Genomic DNA, 22,567 nt, shown 5'->3' on the forward strand with positions numbered 1-22,567 from the left:
GAAATTTGGATGATAATACTGTGTTAATTAAAATTTCTTTGCAGGAAAAAAAAGAAATGATGTTTTATAAATATATAATTTATTTTTTCCAGAATGGAAATAATAATCAATATCAGGAATATAAATATCAAACTTGTAATTAAAGAAAAGACAGAATGTGTTTTTTTTTAACATTATACATAGTTATTATTAGAAATTACATTTTAATATATATTTTTTTCAAGAAATAAATCATTGAGTGTCAATCCAATTTTTTTGTAGATAATTTATGCATTGTATTGTCGCGTGCTATATGCATGTGCCATTAATCACTAGGGAATTTTCGCCAGCGTCGTGTTTCGGTATAGGTTGGCGTCGGTATTTAGTAAATGTTTTACGATTTGGCAAAATATATTTTCAAAACCGTAAAGCATACATGTTCGCGTATCGATCTCACCTATCCGAAAGTCAGGTTGGCGAACGGACGGCACGAAATCTCGCACCGAATTATAATTTGCTCGTTCGACACGTGTAATTCATCAGGACCGATTCACGGACAAGTGTGGACGGATATTGGTTATGTTCGCTGCTCGGGTGAAAACAAATTCGGGAGCGATGTAGCGGTAAGTAAAGACGGATCTGTGATCATCCGCAACGATATCGCGCAAGCTTTAATGCATGGTGCACTTGCAGCGATTGAACATGCCCGGTTTGTAAACGGAAGATTTATTCTCACACCCGACTGGAACGAAAAGCTCGCATAAATGTACGGCAGCAGCGGCAGGTGCAACAACGTCCCCTGCACGGAACGTCGAAACAATGTCCGAAGGTTCTAAGATGGGCCTATTCGGCTCCAAGGACCGGAATCAGGAACAAAAAGAGAAATCTTCCAAAGATAATTCTCCAGCCCGTTATGCGCCGTATGGCATTGACAGTGATACCGAAACCTATGACACCGAGGCACTGAGCATGATGGATATCAACGATATCATCGGCGTGCAGTCCGGCGAGCAGATTGGTGACTCAACTCTGGAAAGCGAGATTGCCGCTCTCTCGCAGATAATTACAGAATCGAAGGTGGAGCCGATTTTACAGTCGGAGGAGTCCAAGACAGAAACACAACAGGATTCTTCCGAGACGAAGAATCCTACTTCTAGTATTATCTGCATTGATGACATCGACATTCCTAATGCTAACGAATCTAATATTGTATCTGAAAAGTGTATTAGTAGCATCCATGAAACACAGAAAGAGACATTGAATCTTGCCAGTAAAAGTATAACACAAACAGAATCATCATTTATCACAGACAAAAGTGTTTTTGGGAGTACAGAAATAGACTGTATAATTAAACGCGATGAAGCTTCCGACATAAATACTAATAAGATAGTTGGTGATGCATCCACAATTTATACATCAGAATCGTCTTCCAATGACAAGTCACTCATTGAGATTAATTCATCAACTGCTGTATCAAGCTGTACTTCGCAAGAAACTGCCCAGAATGAGCAACAAGCAGATATTATTTCCTTGGTAGATCATGAGAAAAGCATGACCGAAAAGATGAAGGATGAATCTGTTGATAAAACAGATAATCAAAATAAAACCAAAACCAATACAAGACCTATGGTAGCAGTTGGTGGAATTAGCAAGAGTTTGCAATTGATAGGAGAAGCATATAATTCTGAGGATTCAGAAGAAACAGATGTAAATGATAGCGACTTGCCAAAAGAAACTTCATCACTTCGTATGTCTACAGAAACTTTATTGCCAGATATTTCTATAAAACAACATAAGGAAGATAATTCTGAAATGACTGATGTGTTAAAACAAAATACCAGGAATTTTTCAATGTTAAAAGACAATACAAGTATTTCAGAAGAATCAAATATGAAGATAGAAAATGTCACTGATAGCAAAAGAAAAGAACCAAATGTAAGAGTTAAAGAGCCAGAAGATACTAATCAAAGTGAAACATTACAACAAGTTTTAGAAACACAAGCTAATAACTTTGATTTTACAACAAATAAAGTAGAAAAATGTGTTAATAATGAGAAATCAAATTGCGCGCATAAACAAAATGAAAGTAACACAGGAATAGAGATGGATTTAACTGAAGGCACAACATTAGATACTTTTAGTACATTTAATGTATCATCAATGGAAATAACGAAAAATATAGAAGAAAGTGAGGAAATTAAAAATATTGAATTATCAAGTGTATCAATACTTATTCCTGAAATAGAGAAGCAAGATGATGCTACAATTTCTAGTGAAAAACAATTACCAGATACAGGAAAAGTAAATGATACAAAAGAACTTGCAAAAGATGTACTCGAACGCGAAGATAAAAATATTGTTTCAGAATCTACAAATAAATCTCAAGGAACAGTCATATCTGATAAAAAATTAAGTACAACAGAAGTAACAAATAAAAATGATGATACTCAGAAAGCAGACATCATTATTGAAAGTTCTCAGATAATACACAAAGATGTTTCAGTAACGGATAAAATCAATGATGATCTTCAAGAAACATCTGTTATAAAAATGGATCTTGCAACAATTGCTGCTACTTCTGATAATCAAGATAATGTGGATGCCAACAATGTTAAGGAAACATCTGTGTCAATGGATAAAAATTTGATTTCAACTGCAGATACAACTAATGAAGAGTTAATTTTAAATGAAGATACATCAATGAATTATTCAGATATTGAAGACAAAAATGTAACAGCCAATATAAAATTTATAAGTAGTCATTCAAATGAAGAAAACTCAGATATTTGTTCAACAAATTTAATAACACAAAGTGATATATATGTAATACCTACTGATGTTGATAATTCTGAGGAAACAGATGCTCATAAACAAGAAAATATCGTTGAGCAAGCAGTTGAAACGTTAATTCCAGTCGATAAATCTATTAAACAACTTTCATGTATATCAGAAAAATCTGAAATCCATGATATTACATCTAATAAACTTGAAAATTTACATTCTGCTTCAATATTACATGAAAATGACACAGTTGAAAATGTAAACAAGCTTGAAATCGAAGAAACAAAAAATGTAAAAGTACCAGAAACAGTGGAATCGTCTGTCGATAAAGATCAAAATGTAACTTTATCAATGGAAAATAAACCAGAGGAAATACTTAATAAATCCGAATTATGCGCTCAGAATGATCAAGCTGATTTAAATATTACACAGGTGGAAAGTAAATTAATTTTAGAAAATGTTACTTCTGATGTATTATCAAAAAATGATGTAAATCCATCAACTGAAAATTTAATTGTTCCAGAAGATAACGCAAATTACATGTGTGATACAACACAAGAAGAAGATAAAATCGAGGAAAATCTTATTGCTGAAATATCATTGAATAAGACGAAATTGAAAGAAAATGAAACCTTTATGCCAAATTTAGACGAAGAAAAAGTTGAAGAAACTGAAAAAGATACTGACAAAGAAGATAAAAATCATGAAAAGAATTCGGTTTTAGAATCAGTAATTCCACAACTAGAAACTCCACAACTAGAAACTCCAACAAATTTAAAAGATATCAATTTACAGGATGATGGAGAGACTGATATGTGCAATAAAATCATAAAAACATCTAAAAAAGAATCAATTGATATTAATGTAACACCGATAGTTGAGGAAAATAATATGGAAACATTGGTAGAATCTACTAATGCTAAATTAAAAGACATACACTCAAACATCATGAATATCATCGATATTTCTTTGTTACAAGAAAGCTCGAGCGAAAAAACAGATACCAAAGAATTGATGGAAAAATTGCCTCAAGATTCAGAAAATATAGATGCTTCAGCTACTGCTCAAACTGTAGATACTTTAGAAGGATTTTTAGATATGTCTCTTATGCCGGACAACGAAAATTCCTCATTAAAGAATGTGAAAACTGAAGACAAAGATTCTATGGAAGAAATAATAAGTAAAAATATTGATATGGATCTTTTATTAGATCAAGCGAATCAAGGCGAAGCAGCCATGACGCAAAATTCGGACTACATAACAAATGTGATTAGTTGTTTGACAAACAAAGATAATGAAGTGAGCGAAACTGATATCAACACACCGAGTAACGATAAAACTACCGAAAATGAGGATAGTAGCTCATTAAAAATTAACGAAGATATTAGTACGATAAATGAGACAGCGGATAACAAAAAGATAGAAGAATCTCTTGGAACAGATAACAACTTGCAGCCGAACGATCTGGATATGGACTTCGAGAATAACAGATTGGAATCGGTCGACTTGGAGGAAAACGAAACGAAATTGGAACTGCCGCAGGATATTTTACTGGAGAATGTAAGTGAGAATCTTTCCCGACATACAGATACCCCAACCGTCATCGAGAATTCGCAGTCGAGCTCGGAAATCTCCGAATTGGAATCTGCGGTAAAGTTCTTGCAGGAGTCCGAAGAACAAACGATAGACTCGTTGGTGCTCTCGCCCAAAATGATGGAAAGCGTCGTTGAAGACATAACGAAACAGGCCAACGCAGAACTTTTCGTGCCCGATGAGATAGACAATTATGCGAATGCCGAATCTGAATTGGCAGATCTGAGAGACGTCGCCACCGCGTCCATCTCTATCTCGGAAGCCGAGATCATCTCGGAAGCCGCGAAGCTGGAGAATGAACGGAAATTTGCGACGCAGATGCAAAATGTTCCGAATATTGTCGTGAAGGACACCGAGGAGATAAACGAAGAGATCAAATTAAATGAAGAGGCTCGCACGTGTTCCAAGACTTTATCTGATACGGCTTCTGTTGCAGATAGCTCCTTGGACACGCAACCAGTGGAAGAATCACTCAAAGACAAGGAAATCACTTCCGACATTAAGTCGAGTGAAGGTATCCTCAAGGCGTGTGAATTAATACCGAGAGTGTCAATACTGGAGGAACGATTGAAGGAACCGCCAAAAATCGAGATACCAATTCCGGATTCGGCTAAGGTGTTAGAAACTTCCATTAGCCCGAATGATAGTCTTCTCATACCAAAGGACGCGAGAGCTATTGCATATTCGAAAATGTTAGAATCACCAAAATTGACCGATAAGACTGAATGTAAAGGCATCGACACACCACGCAAGGATTCCGAGAAGCACTCAGATGTAGAAAACGTTGGTTCGCCGAGGATAATCCTGAAGATCGCTAAATCTGCGATCACGGACTGTAGCGAGCCTCGGTCGCCGAAGAGTCCAAAGATCCGATCGGCTACGAATTCGCCAAATCCGGAAGATAGTCCGGGTCAAAAGTTGGGTAAGATTAAATTGAAATTGTCGAAGGGAGGTCATCCTTCTATAATATCCAACGAGAATACGGAGGAAGTCAATCAGTGGCACACTACTGAAAGTACATCATCTTTGTCTCCTATCGGCATGAAAATTAAATTATCCAAATCTGGTGACGCTTTAATCGTAAGTACGGAGAAACACGAAACGACTTCGGACGACTCGAAGGAGACGAAATACAAAATTGAAGAATCAAAAAGAACGGATTCTCCCATCGGTATGAAATTAAAGGTATCCAAATCTGGAGACGTCTCGATCATTTCTGATTCTAGGCAACAGGATACCAAAGAAACTTTTGCGAAACACAAAGAGAAAATAGAGATGCCACAAGGAAGCCCGAAGAGAACAGAGTCGCCGATCGGAATGAAGATCAAGCTTTCTAAGACTGGCGATGCTTCTATAATTCAAACCGACAAGCAAGAATCTTCAGAAGAGCACAAAGAAGTTACGCAAAAACGGACCGATTCTCCGATTGGCGTGAAAATTAAACTGTCGAAAACGGGCGATGCTTCTATCGTATCTCCAGATACTCCTGAGGACTCATCTACAAGGGTAAAAGAAAAGCAGGATTTTTCAGAACTACCGAAAAGAACCGAGTCTCCGATTGGGATGAAGATAAAACTATCCAAATGCAAAGGTGGTGCATCTATTATTTCCGTAGATAACACTGAAGATGCAAAAGAAAAACTAGAAGTGTCCGATCCACCTAAACGCACTGACTCGCCACTTGGTATGAAGATAAAGTTATCTAAAACCGGAGACGCATCTATCATACACTCGGAAGTTACAGAAGATGTTAAGGAAATAAAATATAAAGACAAATCCGAAATAGGACAAGATACAGTGAAAATGTCGGAGTCTTCCGGAATTAAGATGAAGGTGTTGACATCGTCGGTATCGCCGGAAGTTTCTGAGGAGCAGGATATTCCTCAAGATTCTGAATCGTCCACAGGTGGCATTCCAAAGATCAAGGTATCCATATCTGGGGATACGTCGATAATCTCTAATAAAATGGAGCCAACAGAAGATTCGAGATTACGAGAAGGGCAGGAAGTACCTAAGAGAACGGAATCTCCGCTTGGTATGAAAATCAAGCTGTCCAAGAGCGGCGACGCTTCTATCGTACAGAATGAAGCTGCCGTTGAGGAGCATCAAAGTAAGATAACGCGCGTACCTGATGCGGAATATTCGAAAAGTGGCGACTCGTCTCTTGGAATGAAGATCAAATTGTTCAAGACAGGTGACGCTTCGGTGATAGATACACAATCGTCCAGTTCTTCCGAGAAGAAGGACAAGCAGCAGAGGCGCAGAGATGCCGCCGACTCGCCGCTGGAGATGAAGATCAAGTTGTCCAAGACCGGTCACCCCACTATCGTGGCTTGTGATAGTCACGGCGAGTCCTCTACGCATAAAAATAAAGATCCAGCAAATCTAGATCCCGCGATGAATTTTTCTCACAGGTATACGGAGCACGTTACAGTGCCTAAGGAACCTACGTTAAAGATTCTCAAAACTAGCAGTCATCATTCATCCATTTTGCAAAGCAATCGATCTGAGTTGACAATCGAACCTGTGCAGGCAGTACAAAGCAGAAAACAGCCAGAGGAAAACACCCAACAGCAAATAGATATATCGCCCAAACGTAAAGATGTAACAATTTCGCCAATTGAGAGCAAAAAATCCAAATTGGAAGCACAACTCTCCCAGATTCTGCCAGAAGTCACTATCCAACCGGTGATGTGTCGTGATCAGAAACAGCTATTGTTTGATCCGAAGACGAGTCTGATTAGTCGACAGCAGATGAATGTGATCAATCAGGAAATTAGTATCACGCAAGTACGGCCGATGTTAGACAATGCGTCTGACAAATTCAAGGATATCTTGTGCAAAAATTCGCCGGGCGGATCATCGGATTGTGAAATTATTGAGCATCGTCCAGAGCTGATAATCGTCAATGAGAATTCAAATTCCAGTCAGGACGTCGTTATCATAGAAGAGGTAATGCCTAATAAAATGACCGATATTAAGGTGCCAAAGAAGAGAGGTAGACCACGAAGAAATCCCGCAACGGTACAGCAACAGCATATTCAACAGCAATCATCCTCACAAATGCTAATACCCAGAGATCCTTTGGCTTTGGATGAAGTGCAACAAATTTCTCCACAAAAATTTGAGCATAGAGAAAACGAAAGACCTAAGAGAACCTGCAGGAATCAAAAGAGTTACGCTCCGCCCAAAAGAGGCAGAGGAAGAGGTTTGTTTTTCTCATAATTAATAATTTTACGTTTTTTGATTTATTTGAAAAAAAATCTTTTTTAAAGTATTAATATTCATTTTGTATATAAATATGCAGAAATGCAAAATTAATAGCAAAAATTATACTAAAAATTTTTTCTCAGACAGAAGATGTTATCTCTTTCTTACAAGATTGATCAGCGTTTATAAAAAAAGATATACAAATTTAGATATCAAGTAATTTTCAAAAAAAAAGAAATGTATAAGAAAAAAGAAGTATAAAAAAATACATTTTCTATTTAAATGCTCATAGATATTGATTGAGATAGATAGAGATTGATATTTTAATATTTTTTATTTAAAAAAAAATTAATTTTCTTTTTTTATTATATTTAGGTCGTGGTAAACGGAAACTGGATAATGTGGAGCCTCAAATTGGAAAAAAGACTCGTATAGATCAAGATTTGTCCGCTATAGAAACATCAACAATGGCGGTAATTACTATCGATGAAACACCAATACAACAAGAGACACTTCGAAAATCATCAGAACTATATAAAGCATTGAAACAACCGCCCATAGATCGTAAGAACACCGCGTTAAATCGCAAGGAAGCGGGTAAGAAAGATTCTAAAGTTCCGAACTCTGAGATTACGATACAACTGGAACCCGCCAGAATATCGTGCGTTCAAGAAGATCCGATGAAAGCATCTACAAGTCAGAGCCCATTGATCTCAAAAGCTGGCGAACACAAGAAACCAACCTTAGAGATCGTTTCCGAGAGGATACAGAAATCGTCGGCGAAGCAACACTCTGAGAATAAAAATAAAATGGATGGAATTAAGGAGATACCTATTCCTCCCGGGCATTCGAATTGGCTGACACCAACATCGAAGAAGCAAGATTCAACAGCCATCAGAGGTGAAACAGTGTCAACAGTACAAGTAATTGATGAGGAAACAAGAATGAGCGCCGAATCCGGCTCAAGGTCTCAAACACCGGCTAGGAACATACCAGCACCAAGTATGAATTTATATTAATATTATGAATAGAATATTATGCAACGTTCAAGATAATTATTCAAGAAAATCAATAAATAATAATATCCATTATTAATGTCATTACTTAACAATAATTTAGAACAGAATAATTTAAACAGAATAATTAAATGACTCGTATTTACAACCGAATAAAAATAAAAGGAAAATCAAAAACTTACAATAACAAAAACAAAATAAAAATTAGAATTTTTGATTTTCCTTAGTCTTCCAAAATCTAAGATCTAAAAATCTTAAGATCTAAGATGTATTTGCTAATAACTAAATTTTGAAAGAATTTACTTAATATTATTCATGTATTAATCTAATTTTTCATTTTAATTATATCTGATTTAAAAATATAATCTCTCTGCGCATTATACACGGAAAAAAATGTTAACAGCAACATTCAACAGCATTAAGAGTAATTGAAAATAATTTTGTTAATTCTATAGTAATATTAGTAAAAAAAATATATATGCATTTTTATTTCATTAATAGTGTTATTGAATCAAAAAGATTATTTTCAATTACATTCAGTCTTGTCGACTTATCATTTTATTTATATAGAGGTATATTTTTGTTAATAATTTTTAATAATATAGTTATTTTTATTATTAATATAATCCTCTTTCTTTAATATATACATCTATAAAAATCTATAAAAATAAATGTCTGAAAATATATTTTTATTTTAGTCATTGAAAAGTTTTAGATGGGTTGAATTGTATATGTATTGGTACACATCCAAAATTTCAAGCAGATTAAAAATAGATTCTTTCTTGTGACATAAGATGTCTCTCAAGTAACTAAATTGTAATGATGTCCTCAAATATGAGGCAGTGTACATCATTTCTTTTATTTGCAATATGTGTCGCAATTATGTTGTGCTTAGCAGCACTAAAAACGCTTATATTAATTCGTATATCATCTATATAAATATATTTATAAATTGTCAGTGTATATTTGTATATATTTATAAAATCAAGTATTTTTATGTGCGTGCAATCATGTGTCGATATGATACATATTCATGTTTCAAAATCTTAAGTAAGCTATATTGTAATGAATATTTTTATGTACAATATGTTTTAAAAGACATTTAAATCGGGAAGAACTATTAATTTATTATAATATAATAAAAATTTTAACAATATATATTATTTTATTGATAATAAAGAACAGATCTTTTATTTTTTTGTGTATATCTATCACCATAATATTAATATCAACATTAAAGAAATATGTAAGGCAAGAGCTGTTAAAAATTATACAGATGTAAAACGCTTCTTATTTATTGAATTAATTTATATAGCTCTAAAATTTATATAACCAATTGATTATATGTTTTTATATTAATTATTTATATATAATTAATAATTATATAATTAATTAATTTTTTATAGCTTCAGAAACAACAATAAATGAAGAATCGCAAGGTAGTGTTCTAAGTACTGCTACGACAGAATCAGAAAAAGTTAAAGTAAAGAATCGAAGGATGGAGATTAATTTTGATCCTGATGAAGGCCCTTTCACTGTTGATAAAATAGCAGAATATGAATGGCCATTGGATCGAAAAGGCGAAACTTTTATGATACAAGAACAGATATCACAATATCTTGGTGTAAAGTCTTTTAAACGTAAATATCCTGATCTCAAACGCAGAGTAGTTGATATGGAAGAAAGAAATTATTTGAGGGAGAATGGATTAGTCAGTGAAGCAATGTGCGATATGGGTAAGTTTATAGTTTTTTCTAATTTTTCTAAAATCTATTCATGTAAATTTTTAATACTAATCCTACTAATTTATTATTTTATTATAAAGATACTATCAAAGTTTTTTACTAAAGATTTATAACAAAAATAAAATTATTTATATATAAATTTAGATAAATTGTCAGAATTTTTATTTCTTTTTATAATAGCTTTTACACACACATACACACACACACACACACACACACACACACACACATATATATATATATATATGTATTGTTCTATTGTATTATACAGGACTAACTGCAATATGTAGTTCAGAAGTATTAGATGTAATGTGCAGTGATTTCCCCGATCAGTATGAAGAATATCGTAAGCACATGCGCGAAAAACAAGTCAAGGAACATTCCAAAAAACAGAAAGAGTTAACAGCAGCAGCAAATGCTGAGAGAAATAGGATAGACCTTGCGGAAATGGCGATGCAATCTGCATTCACGTGGAACGCTAACTTAAATAAAGCTCGCAAGGAGCAACGCAAATATTGCTTAGATTTACAAACTTTTACGATTCATCAACCACAAAAGCAACACAAATCCGATTCGGAGCATAAAGTAGGTCATTATCCTGTGGCTCTAATACCGGGGCAATATACTGATTATTATCGGGAGTATACACCAGCAGAATTGAGATATTATCCATTGAATACAGTCTTATATGGACCCACGCGACCTAATGAACGTAAAAGTGATAGTCAATCGGAAGGTTCTCAGAGCGATAGCGATAGCGAATCGTCTTCCGACGACTCAAGGTTGGTAGTAATCAGAAAATAAAATGCCGAAATTTGCGATCATATTTTTCTAACAATTGAGTTGATTTTAACTATAATATTTTTGAGATTTATAATAAATTGATTTATTGTAATAATAATATAAATTAATAAAGATATAATATGTAACGTTATATAATATTTTTCTTCAAAGTTCGTCCTCCAGTGAGGGTACGCAAGATACAGAAGGATCTCAATCGACCATGGATGAAGTGGACATGGAAATCTCGAATTCAAAGGATGATGCAAAGTTAAAATGCAAAATGTGTCTGAAAATCCTAAATAAACATAATAAAAATGAAATATTAATCCAATGTGGTACTTGCAATGGAAACGGTAAACACTACATCGCTGCAATCACATTGCATATAATACTTTTTATGAAACTAATTGAAATTGTATCATTTTTAGTTCATCCATCCTGTATAGATTTAACATTGGATATGGTACCACACATCCAATCGTATGCATGGCAATGCACCGATTGTAAAACGTGTGCGCAATGTCACGATCCTGCAGACGAAGATAAAATGCTCTTTTGTGATATGTGCGATCGTGGGTAAGTTGTATATAAATTTGAAAAAAATCTATGTGTTATATTATTACTTGATAAACACAATTCAAAAATTATTTTTGATTGCCTATTTCGCCAAAAAAAAAGAAATGACTAAATAAAATATAAATATAAATAATTATTCGTAGAATTGCAAATTATTTGGGATTTTTATTTTAATATAATTTATCACATGTTCAGGTACCATATCTATTGTGTTGGTTTACGACGAGTACCACAAGGAAGATGGCATTGTCAGGAATGCGCCGTTTGCGCGAATTGCGGTTCGAGGGAGCCCGGTGGTGCTAATTCAGATCGAAACAGCGTCGCGCAATGGCAGCACGAATATAAAAAGGGCGAGAAAAATACTCGAGTATACGTCTCGACACTCTGTGTACCATGTTCGAAGTAAGTATAATCAATGATTGGTTTTTCCAAACTATGCTGGGCTTCAAGTGCTTGATAATTTCCATGGCTCACATTATAACACTTTTCCAACATTTTCTCATTTTGTTATGTTAGATTTATACAGAATATTTAGTATAGACACCTTTGGCAAACGGGATAATATTTTGAAAATTAAAATTTTATTATTTTTAAAAATTTGATTGAATTCCGCAACATACTTTTTTACAATTTTTAAACTTTTAATATTAAACATTTTGGGGTAAGTATATTTTTTTATACTTAAACTAAAATTTCCTTAAAATTATAAATGATTTGAAGAAAATGACTGAAATTAACTAAAAAATAAAATTCTTTTTATTTAATCTTGTATTATAATTTGATAAAATGTTTATTATTTTTCTCTTTTTGATTAATTATAATTCAAAAATTAATTATAATTCAAAAATGATTTTCGACAATTTTGAAGAAAAAAAATCTTTGTTATCAAATTATCATGATAGAAAATGTATTAGCACGTGAGGTATCTTTAATTCTTCTCTTCTCCCTTTCTTCATGTACCGAGCACCATCATAATACATAATATACCCTACCTGAATTCACTAACCACATGATCTTTATGCGATAACAAGGCTATGGCGAAAGGGTCGCTATTGCCCGCACTGCAGTCGCTGTCATACCGCCCAAAGGCTCGACCTGGAAACGAATCTAGTGCATTGCAGCGCATGTGACAAGTATCTGCACTTAGGTATTGACACCAAGTTTTCATAAGATTCGATTAGTTTAATGTTTTGAGCACCAGAACATGTGAAATTAAATATTAATAGGCCTTTATTTAAGCAAAAATTACGATAAATATTATATAAACTCATCAAAAACGAACTGATCAATGGAAGTAATAAACATGTCATTAGCTACATAAGTATTCTAATATATTCTTTTTGAAAATTGTACATACTTTCGGAAATCTTATTTTAGGAGCTTAACTTGAATCTTCAGCAGGCGCTCAAAGCGTTAAGTTCATTGCATGTCGCGATATAGGAGCATTTGAGCATTTGCACGCGCCATCAAGTTTTGTGATCATTGCCACATTTAAATTATTTATCATTCATTGCATATATACATTTTTCAATTCTATCTTCCTCTCAAATAAAAATTACAAACTGTAGCGGATGCTGCAGTGCAGAGATGCAGTTGTTTATTTATTTGATTTAACCTGACATATATTGTCTATCTTTATTTACCTAGATTTATCGAGAATCTTTGTTTTATCAGTATCAATCAGTATCATTACCTTGATATTTCTTGTTTTAGGTCATAAAGCCTTAAAGGAATAAAAAAGTAATTTGTTCAAGATAAAAATATCTAGATACCTCTGCTTTTATCCAGCTGCTGTTACGGAATATTACGTATATTTGCATGTGGAATATATGTGTAATCATATATAAAATTTCTTTCAGAATGCGTGGAGACCAAGGGAACAGTGGTTGACAAGAAAAATTATCTATGTGATTTCTGCACACCGTCGACCAGCCAGAATGTGGTAAAGCCTTTAATGTCGAAGGTGCTCAAAACGTGAATATGATAATTGTAACATTGTCCAAAAGAATATCAAGTTGTATAATACTAATGCCAGTGCAGTGTATATTATATTAAAGTAAATAAGTTTTTTATTGAGTGCGTTTGTGAGCGATTAACGCGCAAGATTTTCTTCTGGAGTACTTCATGACAAACGAATCATATTGTACATAGTTGCGGAATAAGTCATTTAATTTTTGTGAATTTTTACGCATCGTTTACCGCGAGATAAATAGTAAATTGTTTAGTAAGGAAAAGACTGAATGTTTAGTTTGGATTATCAACATCTCATCAAAATTACAATATATAAGAAGAAATCGCGCACTTTCCTTTGATTATAGATTTTTTGACGAATTTGGAATTAATTTTTATATAACATCAGCTTTTTTGGTTAAACACCCCTTTTGTAATTCATTCTTTTGCATATAGTTTTGCATACATTAAAAAAACAATTTTACGAAATAAAAGATTTATTTAACGTAAACTAAAAAATAAAATGTAGTCATATTTATGTTTCACAAGCTTAATTTGCGAAAAAAAAATTCGGTTTATTATTTATAAAAATATAGATGCAATACAAGAATTATTTTTATTTGCGTGACCGTTATGAATTCGAAAACAAGCGATTTTCTAACTTTCTGTACGCATAAAATTATTTATATAGGACTAAAAATTTTATGTATGATGTAATCACAAGAAAAATTTAAGCGATTCAAACTGGATAATATAATTTATTATTAATATGTCATTAATATGTCAACATATGTATATTAATGAATAATATATATTTGTTTTAATAAATATATATTATATATTAATACATATATTAATAATGTATTTTTAATAAATTATGTATATTATTAAGTCTTTTTTTAATCTTTTGTTTGAAATTTTAATTATTAATGCTATATTAAAAGTTAAATCATATTTTTTATCCTTTATATCATGTTTTTGCCTATTCACGTTACAAAGACTGTATTTTTTCTTCATTTTCGAAGAATATGAAATAGGCAAATTTATGCTCTTGCATTTTTTCCAAATTACCAACTCTGATATTCCTAAAAAGAAATAATCATATCAGTAAACCATTAATGAGTTTTGTAAAATATTGTCTTTTCTGTCCAACGCTACGTGTATGTAGAACAGAAGGAAAAGAAATAAAATGTGAAACTAATAAAAAAATAATAGCAATTTCTTAAAAATATATATCGTTCTCTTTATTCTTCTTTTGCGACATAATCCTCAGATTAGTGTTTTGTTGCAAGAGTTAGATGCGAATAAACATCTTTTTTTGCATATGTTTTTACATACTTATCATTACACAATCCACATTTTGAACAGTGCGCTCTTTCTCTTTTTTTCGCTGTCAAAAATCAATTACAGTATATATAAGATAATGTTAGATTACGTTGCATTATGTACACATACAGAATAACGACAGTAATTGCGACTGTTTAAAAAATGAGCAAGTTGCAAAATATAAACTTTGGCATATCGTTGCATCAACCTTGTATAATATTACGTCAGAATAGTCTTAGTATAATTCGTATTGCAATGCAATCTGTACAAGATACTTCTAAACAGTGCGTACGCGCGAAGAATGCAGAGTTGCTGCATAGCATCTTACCGATTTTACAGCTCATCGATTCCAATTTTTTTTTAGTTTTTTTTTTAACCGCGATGTTATTCTCGTGACGCAAACACTCGATTTCTATAGTACAATTATATAGCGATACCGGCAGCATTAGTGACAGCAAAGAACATCGTTGTGAAGAAGAATATGTATACGTTCCACATGTGCTCTGCATTCCAGTATTAAACTGTACCAGGAACACCCACGCAGTGTTCTACAATTTCTTTTTCGCGATAACAAACGTTCCTTTCTTTTGTTTAGAATTCGAGTAAACGTCGAGTGATTTTAAAATGGCTGTGCACAATTTAATGTCATTTAGAGAAACATCACACATGTTAATTAACATTCCGCACGTGATTACAACATCATAAAATAACGTACTTTGAGCAAAAAAAAACGAGACATCGTAGCATAATCAGCAGTACAAGTCGTACGAGTATTATTATATCTAACGTGCAATCGCGTTGTTAAAGAGCACTTATGTGCGAAACGAGGACGGGCTCACACCTCGGAATTGCACTTGACCCGTCATTGACTAGTAGTACTCGGTATACAAGATAATATAGCGTCTGTTTTTTCAGCTGCACTTCGTTGCTATTTTTATATTTTTATATTTAGAAAAAAGATCAGGATTCGGAAGAAAACGGAGGGCTTGCAAAAAATTCGCATAAAAGTGCAGTCAGAAAGAACAGCAACGTAACTACATCGTCAGTAAATATCGAGCGAACAGCCGTTTTTCTCGCAAATGAAAGCGAGAAGTATTCAAATACGCCCCCCGACTGTCAGTGAAGCAAAATAACATCGAGAATTATTTGCGCACGTAGGAAAACTTACAGTTGCTTACTTTCATGCCACTGTAATGCTGCTTTACCCTTTTTCTGAAAGCAGCGTTAAATTTGCTGAAAAATATACCCGAAAAATTGAAGTCATAATAAAATATATAAAATAAAATCATTTTTGAGAAAATTCACAAAAATTTACACAATCTTAATCGTAATTGACAATAGGTAAAATTATAGTTGCCTCCGTGCGTATTCTATAAAATCGAGCGAAAACCTTAAATTTTTTCCTTTTTTTTTTTTGTTTTGAGACAACTCTTTTACATGTTGTTTTTTCAAGCATGGATTTTTTATCCTAAATGTGCGCTTTAATTCCGATGAGTAATTGACAGTGTAAAAATGATCTTGAGTATTTACTCGTGCCTAATACCATATATAGATAACAAAGTACTGAAATTGTGTAAGTGAGTAGCCGGTATAACGGTGATCACTAAATTCTGCATAGAAAACTTTGATAGAACATTATGAAGGAAGTTCGGACCAGGAAAGCTGCCGACTTTGTAAAATATTCGCAAATTACATGTTGGATTTGTGCTTTGTGAGCCTTTCCTGAGTTTACACAATAGATAATCAAAAGTCTCCGATAGTTCATTTGCATTCACCTCTGTAGATGGCAAACTCGCATCTGTTGTTAAATTACCAGTCGAATTAGACGAACCTACTCACAAAGATTCCGAAGTTAAAAAATGTTTTATTAAAAATAATTTTTAATTTATACACGAATTGAATTTTAAACATATAAACTAATAACTGATTTTTATTAATTGATTTATATTTATCTTGTATTATTACTATTCTGCTATTACTGCTTATTTTCAAGATATTATGATGTTTCATTTTTCTAAGATTTCTACTATTTTTAAAACATATGTCTTAATGTTTTATATATCCAAAATGGAAAAGAGAATGTTATATTTACAAAAAGAAGTTTAAAAGATGAATGTGTTATAAGAATGAACGATCTATTAAAAGAAAAACTTACCAGTAGACATGTAACATACAATCGCTGAAACATTATTTTCATAATTCCATCTACGTCTGATGGCTATCCTAAAATTAGCCACACATTTTCCTGTTTCCTCGTCTATAATAAATAATAATATATGTAATAATTAGACATATATATCACAGATTATTGACTTAACAAATAGAAAAATATATTTGCTGTAATTATACTATAAAAAAGGAAAGATGAAAAAAAAACAAATTTCTTTACTTAATTTGCAGCAAATGCTTTCCTTCGGACAAACTTTGAATACTCACACTCAAATCGATTATTATCTCTATGAGCCCAAACACACCACTCAACTTGAGCACCACGTGGCAAATTTGGTATAACAATGTAATCTACAATAGCATTTCTTGTCCTTCTTTCCCATTCCTTTCTTGCATCTGCTATGTAACTAGAATGAGTCAGGAAACAGATACCTTGTACTATATCTCGAAGTTTCGCATCCATAGCTTTAACAATGCGGTCTATGTGCCTCAATGTTAAACGGCACTGTCGTTTAATATTCATATCTAAAAGATTCATATTGCCAGGCACCAGAGGTATTTGCCCAGCAACTAAAATAACATCACCTACCTATAGAGAAAATTATATCTTCCATTACACAAGATCTTCTTAAATTTTTAAATAGGTGTAAAATACAAAAATATTAAATAAAGATTTAATATTTTAAATATCTAATATTTCCTCCAAAAAAATATCAGAAAATTAACAAAAAATAGTAGATATTTTATAAGAATACTTATATCATGTTAATTGTTGCACTTACACGAATAGCCTGAGAATAAGGGCCAATATTAGCAGGTGCCCAATGACTGATACTTTGTACATGCATCGTGTGTCGCTTACAAGTCCATTTATCACCGCATTCTTGATTTTCTTTGTATGCTATAGCGTCGAGCGCGACATGTATATTCAAAGGACATTCTACACACACACGAACTGATGGATTTGTTTTACCCAACCAAGAAATATATACCTCATTTATGGCCTTGTAATTCGACATATCTTTAATATACAATGTTACCGCAACTATGTCGGATATACATAAATTTTCATTTTGAATTAGAGCTGCGATTATAAACAAATATAACATTAAAAAAGTTACTTACATTATCTTTTCGCATTATTAATCAAGTTTAAAATAAAGAATAACTATTAATATTGAATAATTACTAAGCCGAAAATTATGTGATTAAGATGTAAATTTTACTGCTTAATTTTTCCAGTGCCTCTTCCATAGCAGATGTGACATCTGGATGTTTTCCTATAATATTTCCGAACCAGAACCATCCTGTTTGATTTCTGTTAACAATTGGTGCATCTAGACAATCTTCCTCTTCGTACAAAATCTCCATTGGACTTGGAGGATGAAACTGACCTATACATTAAGATATAATGCAACATGCTATATATATATATATGTGTATATATATGTGTATATAATGTGTGCTATATATATGTGTTTGTATTCTTTTTTTTAATTTTCTACCTGAATTTGATGCTTTCAAATTATTGCTTTCGCATTCGTGCTCATCATTTTCATCTTCTGATAAATTGCAGCCATCATGTAGCTCAGGACCAATGATTTCGGCAATATAATCCTGTGGCGATTTTATTAAAACATTTTTTAGTCTTTCTGATAGACTTAACTTTTCCAATTCTCCATTCTAAAAAGATAAGTCTTTATTTTTTATTACCACTGTATTACAAATTATTTATTAAATATCTGAAAACTTACAGCCTTCTCCTCTAAATGAATTTTTGTAAATTTGAGATATCCTACAGGCGCTACATTATCCCTTGAGTTTACAACGCTTTCATAATCATCACTAAGTCATGAAAAAAGAAATAAAGCACATCATCAAGGATTTCATGTATTGAATAAAATTATTTCGTTACATGAAATCCTTATAAATGCAGATATAATAATACTTACATAACAATACTTTTGGCAAACAAAGGGCAATCTAAGGTAAAAGTTTCATATTCTCCTCCTTCACCACATATGTTCACTCCATATTTTTCTTTCTATCAATAAAATTTCTTTTATAGTAATTTTTATAGATCACAAAAAAATGAATAAAGCTATTTTCAACTTTGTTTTATTATATTTATATATATATATATATATATATATATATATATATATATATATATAGAAAAATATAATAAAACAAAGTTGGAAATAGCTTTATTCATTTTTTTGTGATCTATAAAATATGTACACACACACGCACACGCACACGCACACGCACGCACACACGCGCACACACACGCACACACGCACACACGCGCGCGCGCGCGCACACACACACACACACACACACACACGATAATCGATTAATACAATAATATAAATATTAATAAATTTTAGAAAAAGCATTAAGCAGAAAATAGAAACTGGATTATTTAAAAAATCATAACTAATTAAGCAAAAAGCAATACATGACTTACTATCTTAAGAAGATGAGGCTGCATTTCAGTTATAGATTTTCCCAAATGTTTAATTTCAAGACCCAAGGCTGCAACTTTGATCAATATCGCGTTAACAGAACCCTGTATCATTTCATTTAACAACTCATCTTGGTCCCGTCTCCATAAATACGATAAGGAAATAAGACCTAAACGACTGCATCTGAAAGATATTTAAAAAATTATTAATAGCAATTAATAATACATTATAGGTTTAAGTAAAAAAAAAAATATCAAATAATTACACATTTTCTACACGAATTCGTTGATAATCACTAAGAATAGCACCGCTTGACACAGCCTCTATATTTTCACGTTCCTGAAAAAAATATATAATTTATTGTAGTAATATAGATGTTAATTTATATATGTATATATGTTTGTATGTATATATATCTTAGTATGTAGTTTGTATGTATATATATCTTAGAAAATATTATATTAAATTATATTTTATATTAATTTACCTTCACTGTGCTTAAGAGTTTAAAAAGATCTTCAACTTCATCATTTTCTGTAGGATAATAGTATTTCTCTTGTACATTGGCTTTACCAAATGTTGGATAATGATATATAGGCAAGCCTATAGCTTGAGCAATATACTTAATGCCTTGATGTCCTACTGTTTGAAACATAAATGAATCCAGATCATCTAAAAACAATGTGTTAATCCTTATGTTACATCTGCATAAATTTCATATATTTATGATAATATAAAAATTGAAATTATAATATATTTTGTTATATTCAGTTAGAACTTTACCATCTAATATCAATTAGTTGTATCTAATTAAATGTTTCACAGAATACATATTTATTGCAATACCTTTTTCAACAGGATATAAATTAGCTAAAGCCACAATCTCATGGCCGGCTGCTATACACTGCATCATATTGAAGCAAGAATCTTTGCCACCACTAATCAATGCAACAACCCTCATGTTTTTTTGTTGATTGTATCTAGATCTCTTTCTTAAGAAACAATTATTACAGCTAAAATAAGAGCTGATTTATTTGGTTAGACAATCATCTGCAATAAAAATAAAAAAGAGCATATGTAAAAATAGAATTTTAATAGAATTTTATAATAGAACTATAAAAATTTTGAAAATATACATAGATATAGTCAATTACAACGATGCAACAGAAATTATAAATTCTTATATTTCAGAGTATAAATCAAGTAAAATAAAAATTTTAATTTTAATTCATTATATTTTTTTATACATAATTATCTTGTTGTACATTATAAATAGAATAAATAGAATAGAATGTGTAAAATATTAAATACTTATTTTATATATATATTTTATATATATATATATATATATATATATATATATATACTTATTTTGTGTGTGTGTGTGTGTGTGTGTGTGTGTGTGTGTGTGTGTGTGTGTGTGTGTGTGTGTGTGTGTGTGTGTGTGTGTGGTATGTATTGATATATTGCATATTTAAAATTTATGTAATCATGCAAGATAGATAGTTAAGATTTTACAAGATAATAATAAAATCGTCATCTATCTAAATAGTAAACAATTGATAAATTATTTATTAGATATGTTTACATGCATCGAAAGGATCATAGCAGCTACCACGCATCGGAGCTTGTGAATGGAACCATCGACGTAAACACAGTGCGAAATACAAGCGTTAAAGATGGGGTGCAAATTATTTATTAATATATATAACAGTCAGGCCATACACATAGGCACGTAATGCAGCGATAGGATTTATCACGGACGTAACACGGAGAATATGAAACGCGCTACTGATCCCTCACAATTTCGATACCGGATGTTAGATCGGTAAACGAGGATATTACGATAAAGCATGGATTTATCACATTGGAGTGAGGGGGACCGTGCTGGCTGCAGGATGAACTTTTTGGTTATCGCGGAAACGAATATGCGCGAAAGGAAAACGAATGGCGAAGTGACAGCGGGCAATGAACCGCCCGGATAAGCGCAAGCTCGACGATCACGGCGGCACATGCAGCGAAATCGGCTCTGGATCTGCAGTAAATGTGATATTTACGTTAAATCGGTGGCGAAAACCTCTCACACAACACATTTGGCAGCCCATGGGAGACTGATAGAGTCATGAACGACAGGAGAGGAGTGTGACAACTACAATCGTTACAACAGTGGCTCCACGGCGAGGCAGCGTTCGCAGCACTGTAATTGAGGTTATCCTAGACGTTGAAAAAATTGAACCGATCAAACGAAGAGGATTGTCGCGCTTGTCCCGTCATTTTCTCGCGAACAACGGAACAGAGTTATTTTACATATTGGAGGAATCATGTTTGCTCGAAATACAAAAATACATGGACAAAATCGTCCATGGAGTCGAGAGACTCACAGGTAAACAATCGCGCGATCGTACGTGCCTCGTGATATCATTAACGTGACCAATCAGGGACATCGCTACGTCACGATTATTACATCTGTTAGTTTTATCAGAGAGAAACATAAGAGTAGCCACCTCGACCTTTTTCCTTACACATCAAACCCTTCATACTACTAGCACCAACTGAAAAAAAATGATAAATTGTATGTACATTCACAAAATATTTCTTCATATAAATTTGTGTCACTTTTTATTTTTAATGTTTATAAATGACTATCTATATATATATATATATATATATATGTCGTGAAAATTAATTTATAAAGTTAATCTTTATAGATGGAAATATAAAAGATAATAAAAACTTTTTCGCCAATATGAAGTGAAAAAGAGAAAAGATACAACGGTACAAAAAGTTTAGTTAAAAAAAAATACACTTTGTAGATTTTAAAAAATAAAATCCTTTTGTTATACTTCTTAAAATAATAAGAATTCACGACATTCTGATGTTTTTATTAATAATAAATTATCTTATTATTTTAAAGTATTTTTAGTATATATATATATATATATATATATATATATATATATCCTCGCTTATA

The 22,567-nt window shown here is 32.4% G+C and overlaps 2 protein-coding genes across 4 annotated transcripts; one reads left to right on the forward strand and one right to left on the reverse strand.

Moving 5' to 3' along the window:
* The first annotated feature begins 136 nt into the window (after positions 1–136).
* Positions 137–14,864, forward strand: e(y)3 (PHD finger protein enhancer of yellow 3). 2 transcript variants are annotated; one of them, XM_011635901.3, is made up of 10 exons: positions 142–602; positions 673–7,561; positions 7,939–8,565; positions 9,986–10,315; positions 10,596–11,106; positions 11,279–11,460; positions 11,536–11,683; positions 11,879–12,085; positions 12,715–12,830; positions 13,543–14,864. In XM_011635901.3, the coding sequence occupies exons 2-10, from the start codon at positions 799–801 to the stop codon at positions 13,659–13,661; spliced, it is 9,003 nt and encodes a 3,000-aa protein (XP_011634203.2). In that variant the 5' UTR covers positions 142–602; positions 673–798; the 3' UTR covers positions 13,662–14,864. The 2 variants fall into 2 exon arrangements, with proteins under 2 accessions (XP_088935575.1, XP_011634203.2); XM_089079449.1 differs by lacking the exon at positions 12,715–12,830 and having other exon boundaries at positions 137–602.
* Positions 14,408–21,799, reverse strand: LOC105425226 (uncharacterized). 2 transcript variants are annotated; one of them, XM_089082103.1, is made up of 13 exons: positions 21,654–21,799; positions 20,443–20,646; positions 20,084–20,268; positions 19,862–19,935; positions 19,599–19,779; positions 19,081–19,172; positions 18,883–18,973; positions 18,634–18,811; positions 18,355–18,522; positions 17,911–18,212; positions 17,396–17,717; positions 17,115–17,216; positions 14,408–14,718 (listed from the first exon to the last, which is right to left on the reverse strand). In XM_089082103.1, exons 2-13 carry the CDS (start codon positions 20,555–20,557, stop codon positions 14,501–14,503), a joined length of 2,028 nt encoding a protein of 675 aa, XP_088938229.1. In that variant the 5' UTR covers positions 20,558–20,646; positions 21,654–21,799; the 3' UTR covers positions 14,408–14,500. The 2 variants fall into 2 exon arrangements, with proteins under 2 accessions (XP_088938229.1, XP_011634205.2); XM_011635903.3 differs by lacking the exon at positions 14,408–14,718 and adding an exon at positions 14,852–16,790.
* Between the last annotated feature and the right edge of the window lie 768 nt (positions 21,800–22,567).

The sequence above is a fragment of the Pogonomyrmex barbatus genome, unplaced genomic scaffold (genome assembly GCF_055798465.1).
Source record: "Pogonomyrmex barbatus isolate J1 unplaced genomic scaffold, ASM5579846v1 scaffold1, whole genome shotgun sequence".
Classification (NCBI taxonomy): domain Eukaryota; kingdom Metazoa; phylum Arthropoda; class Insecta; order Hymenoptera; family Formicidae; genus Pogonomyrmex; species Pogonomyrmex barbatus.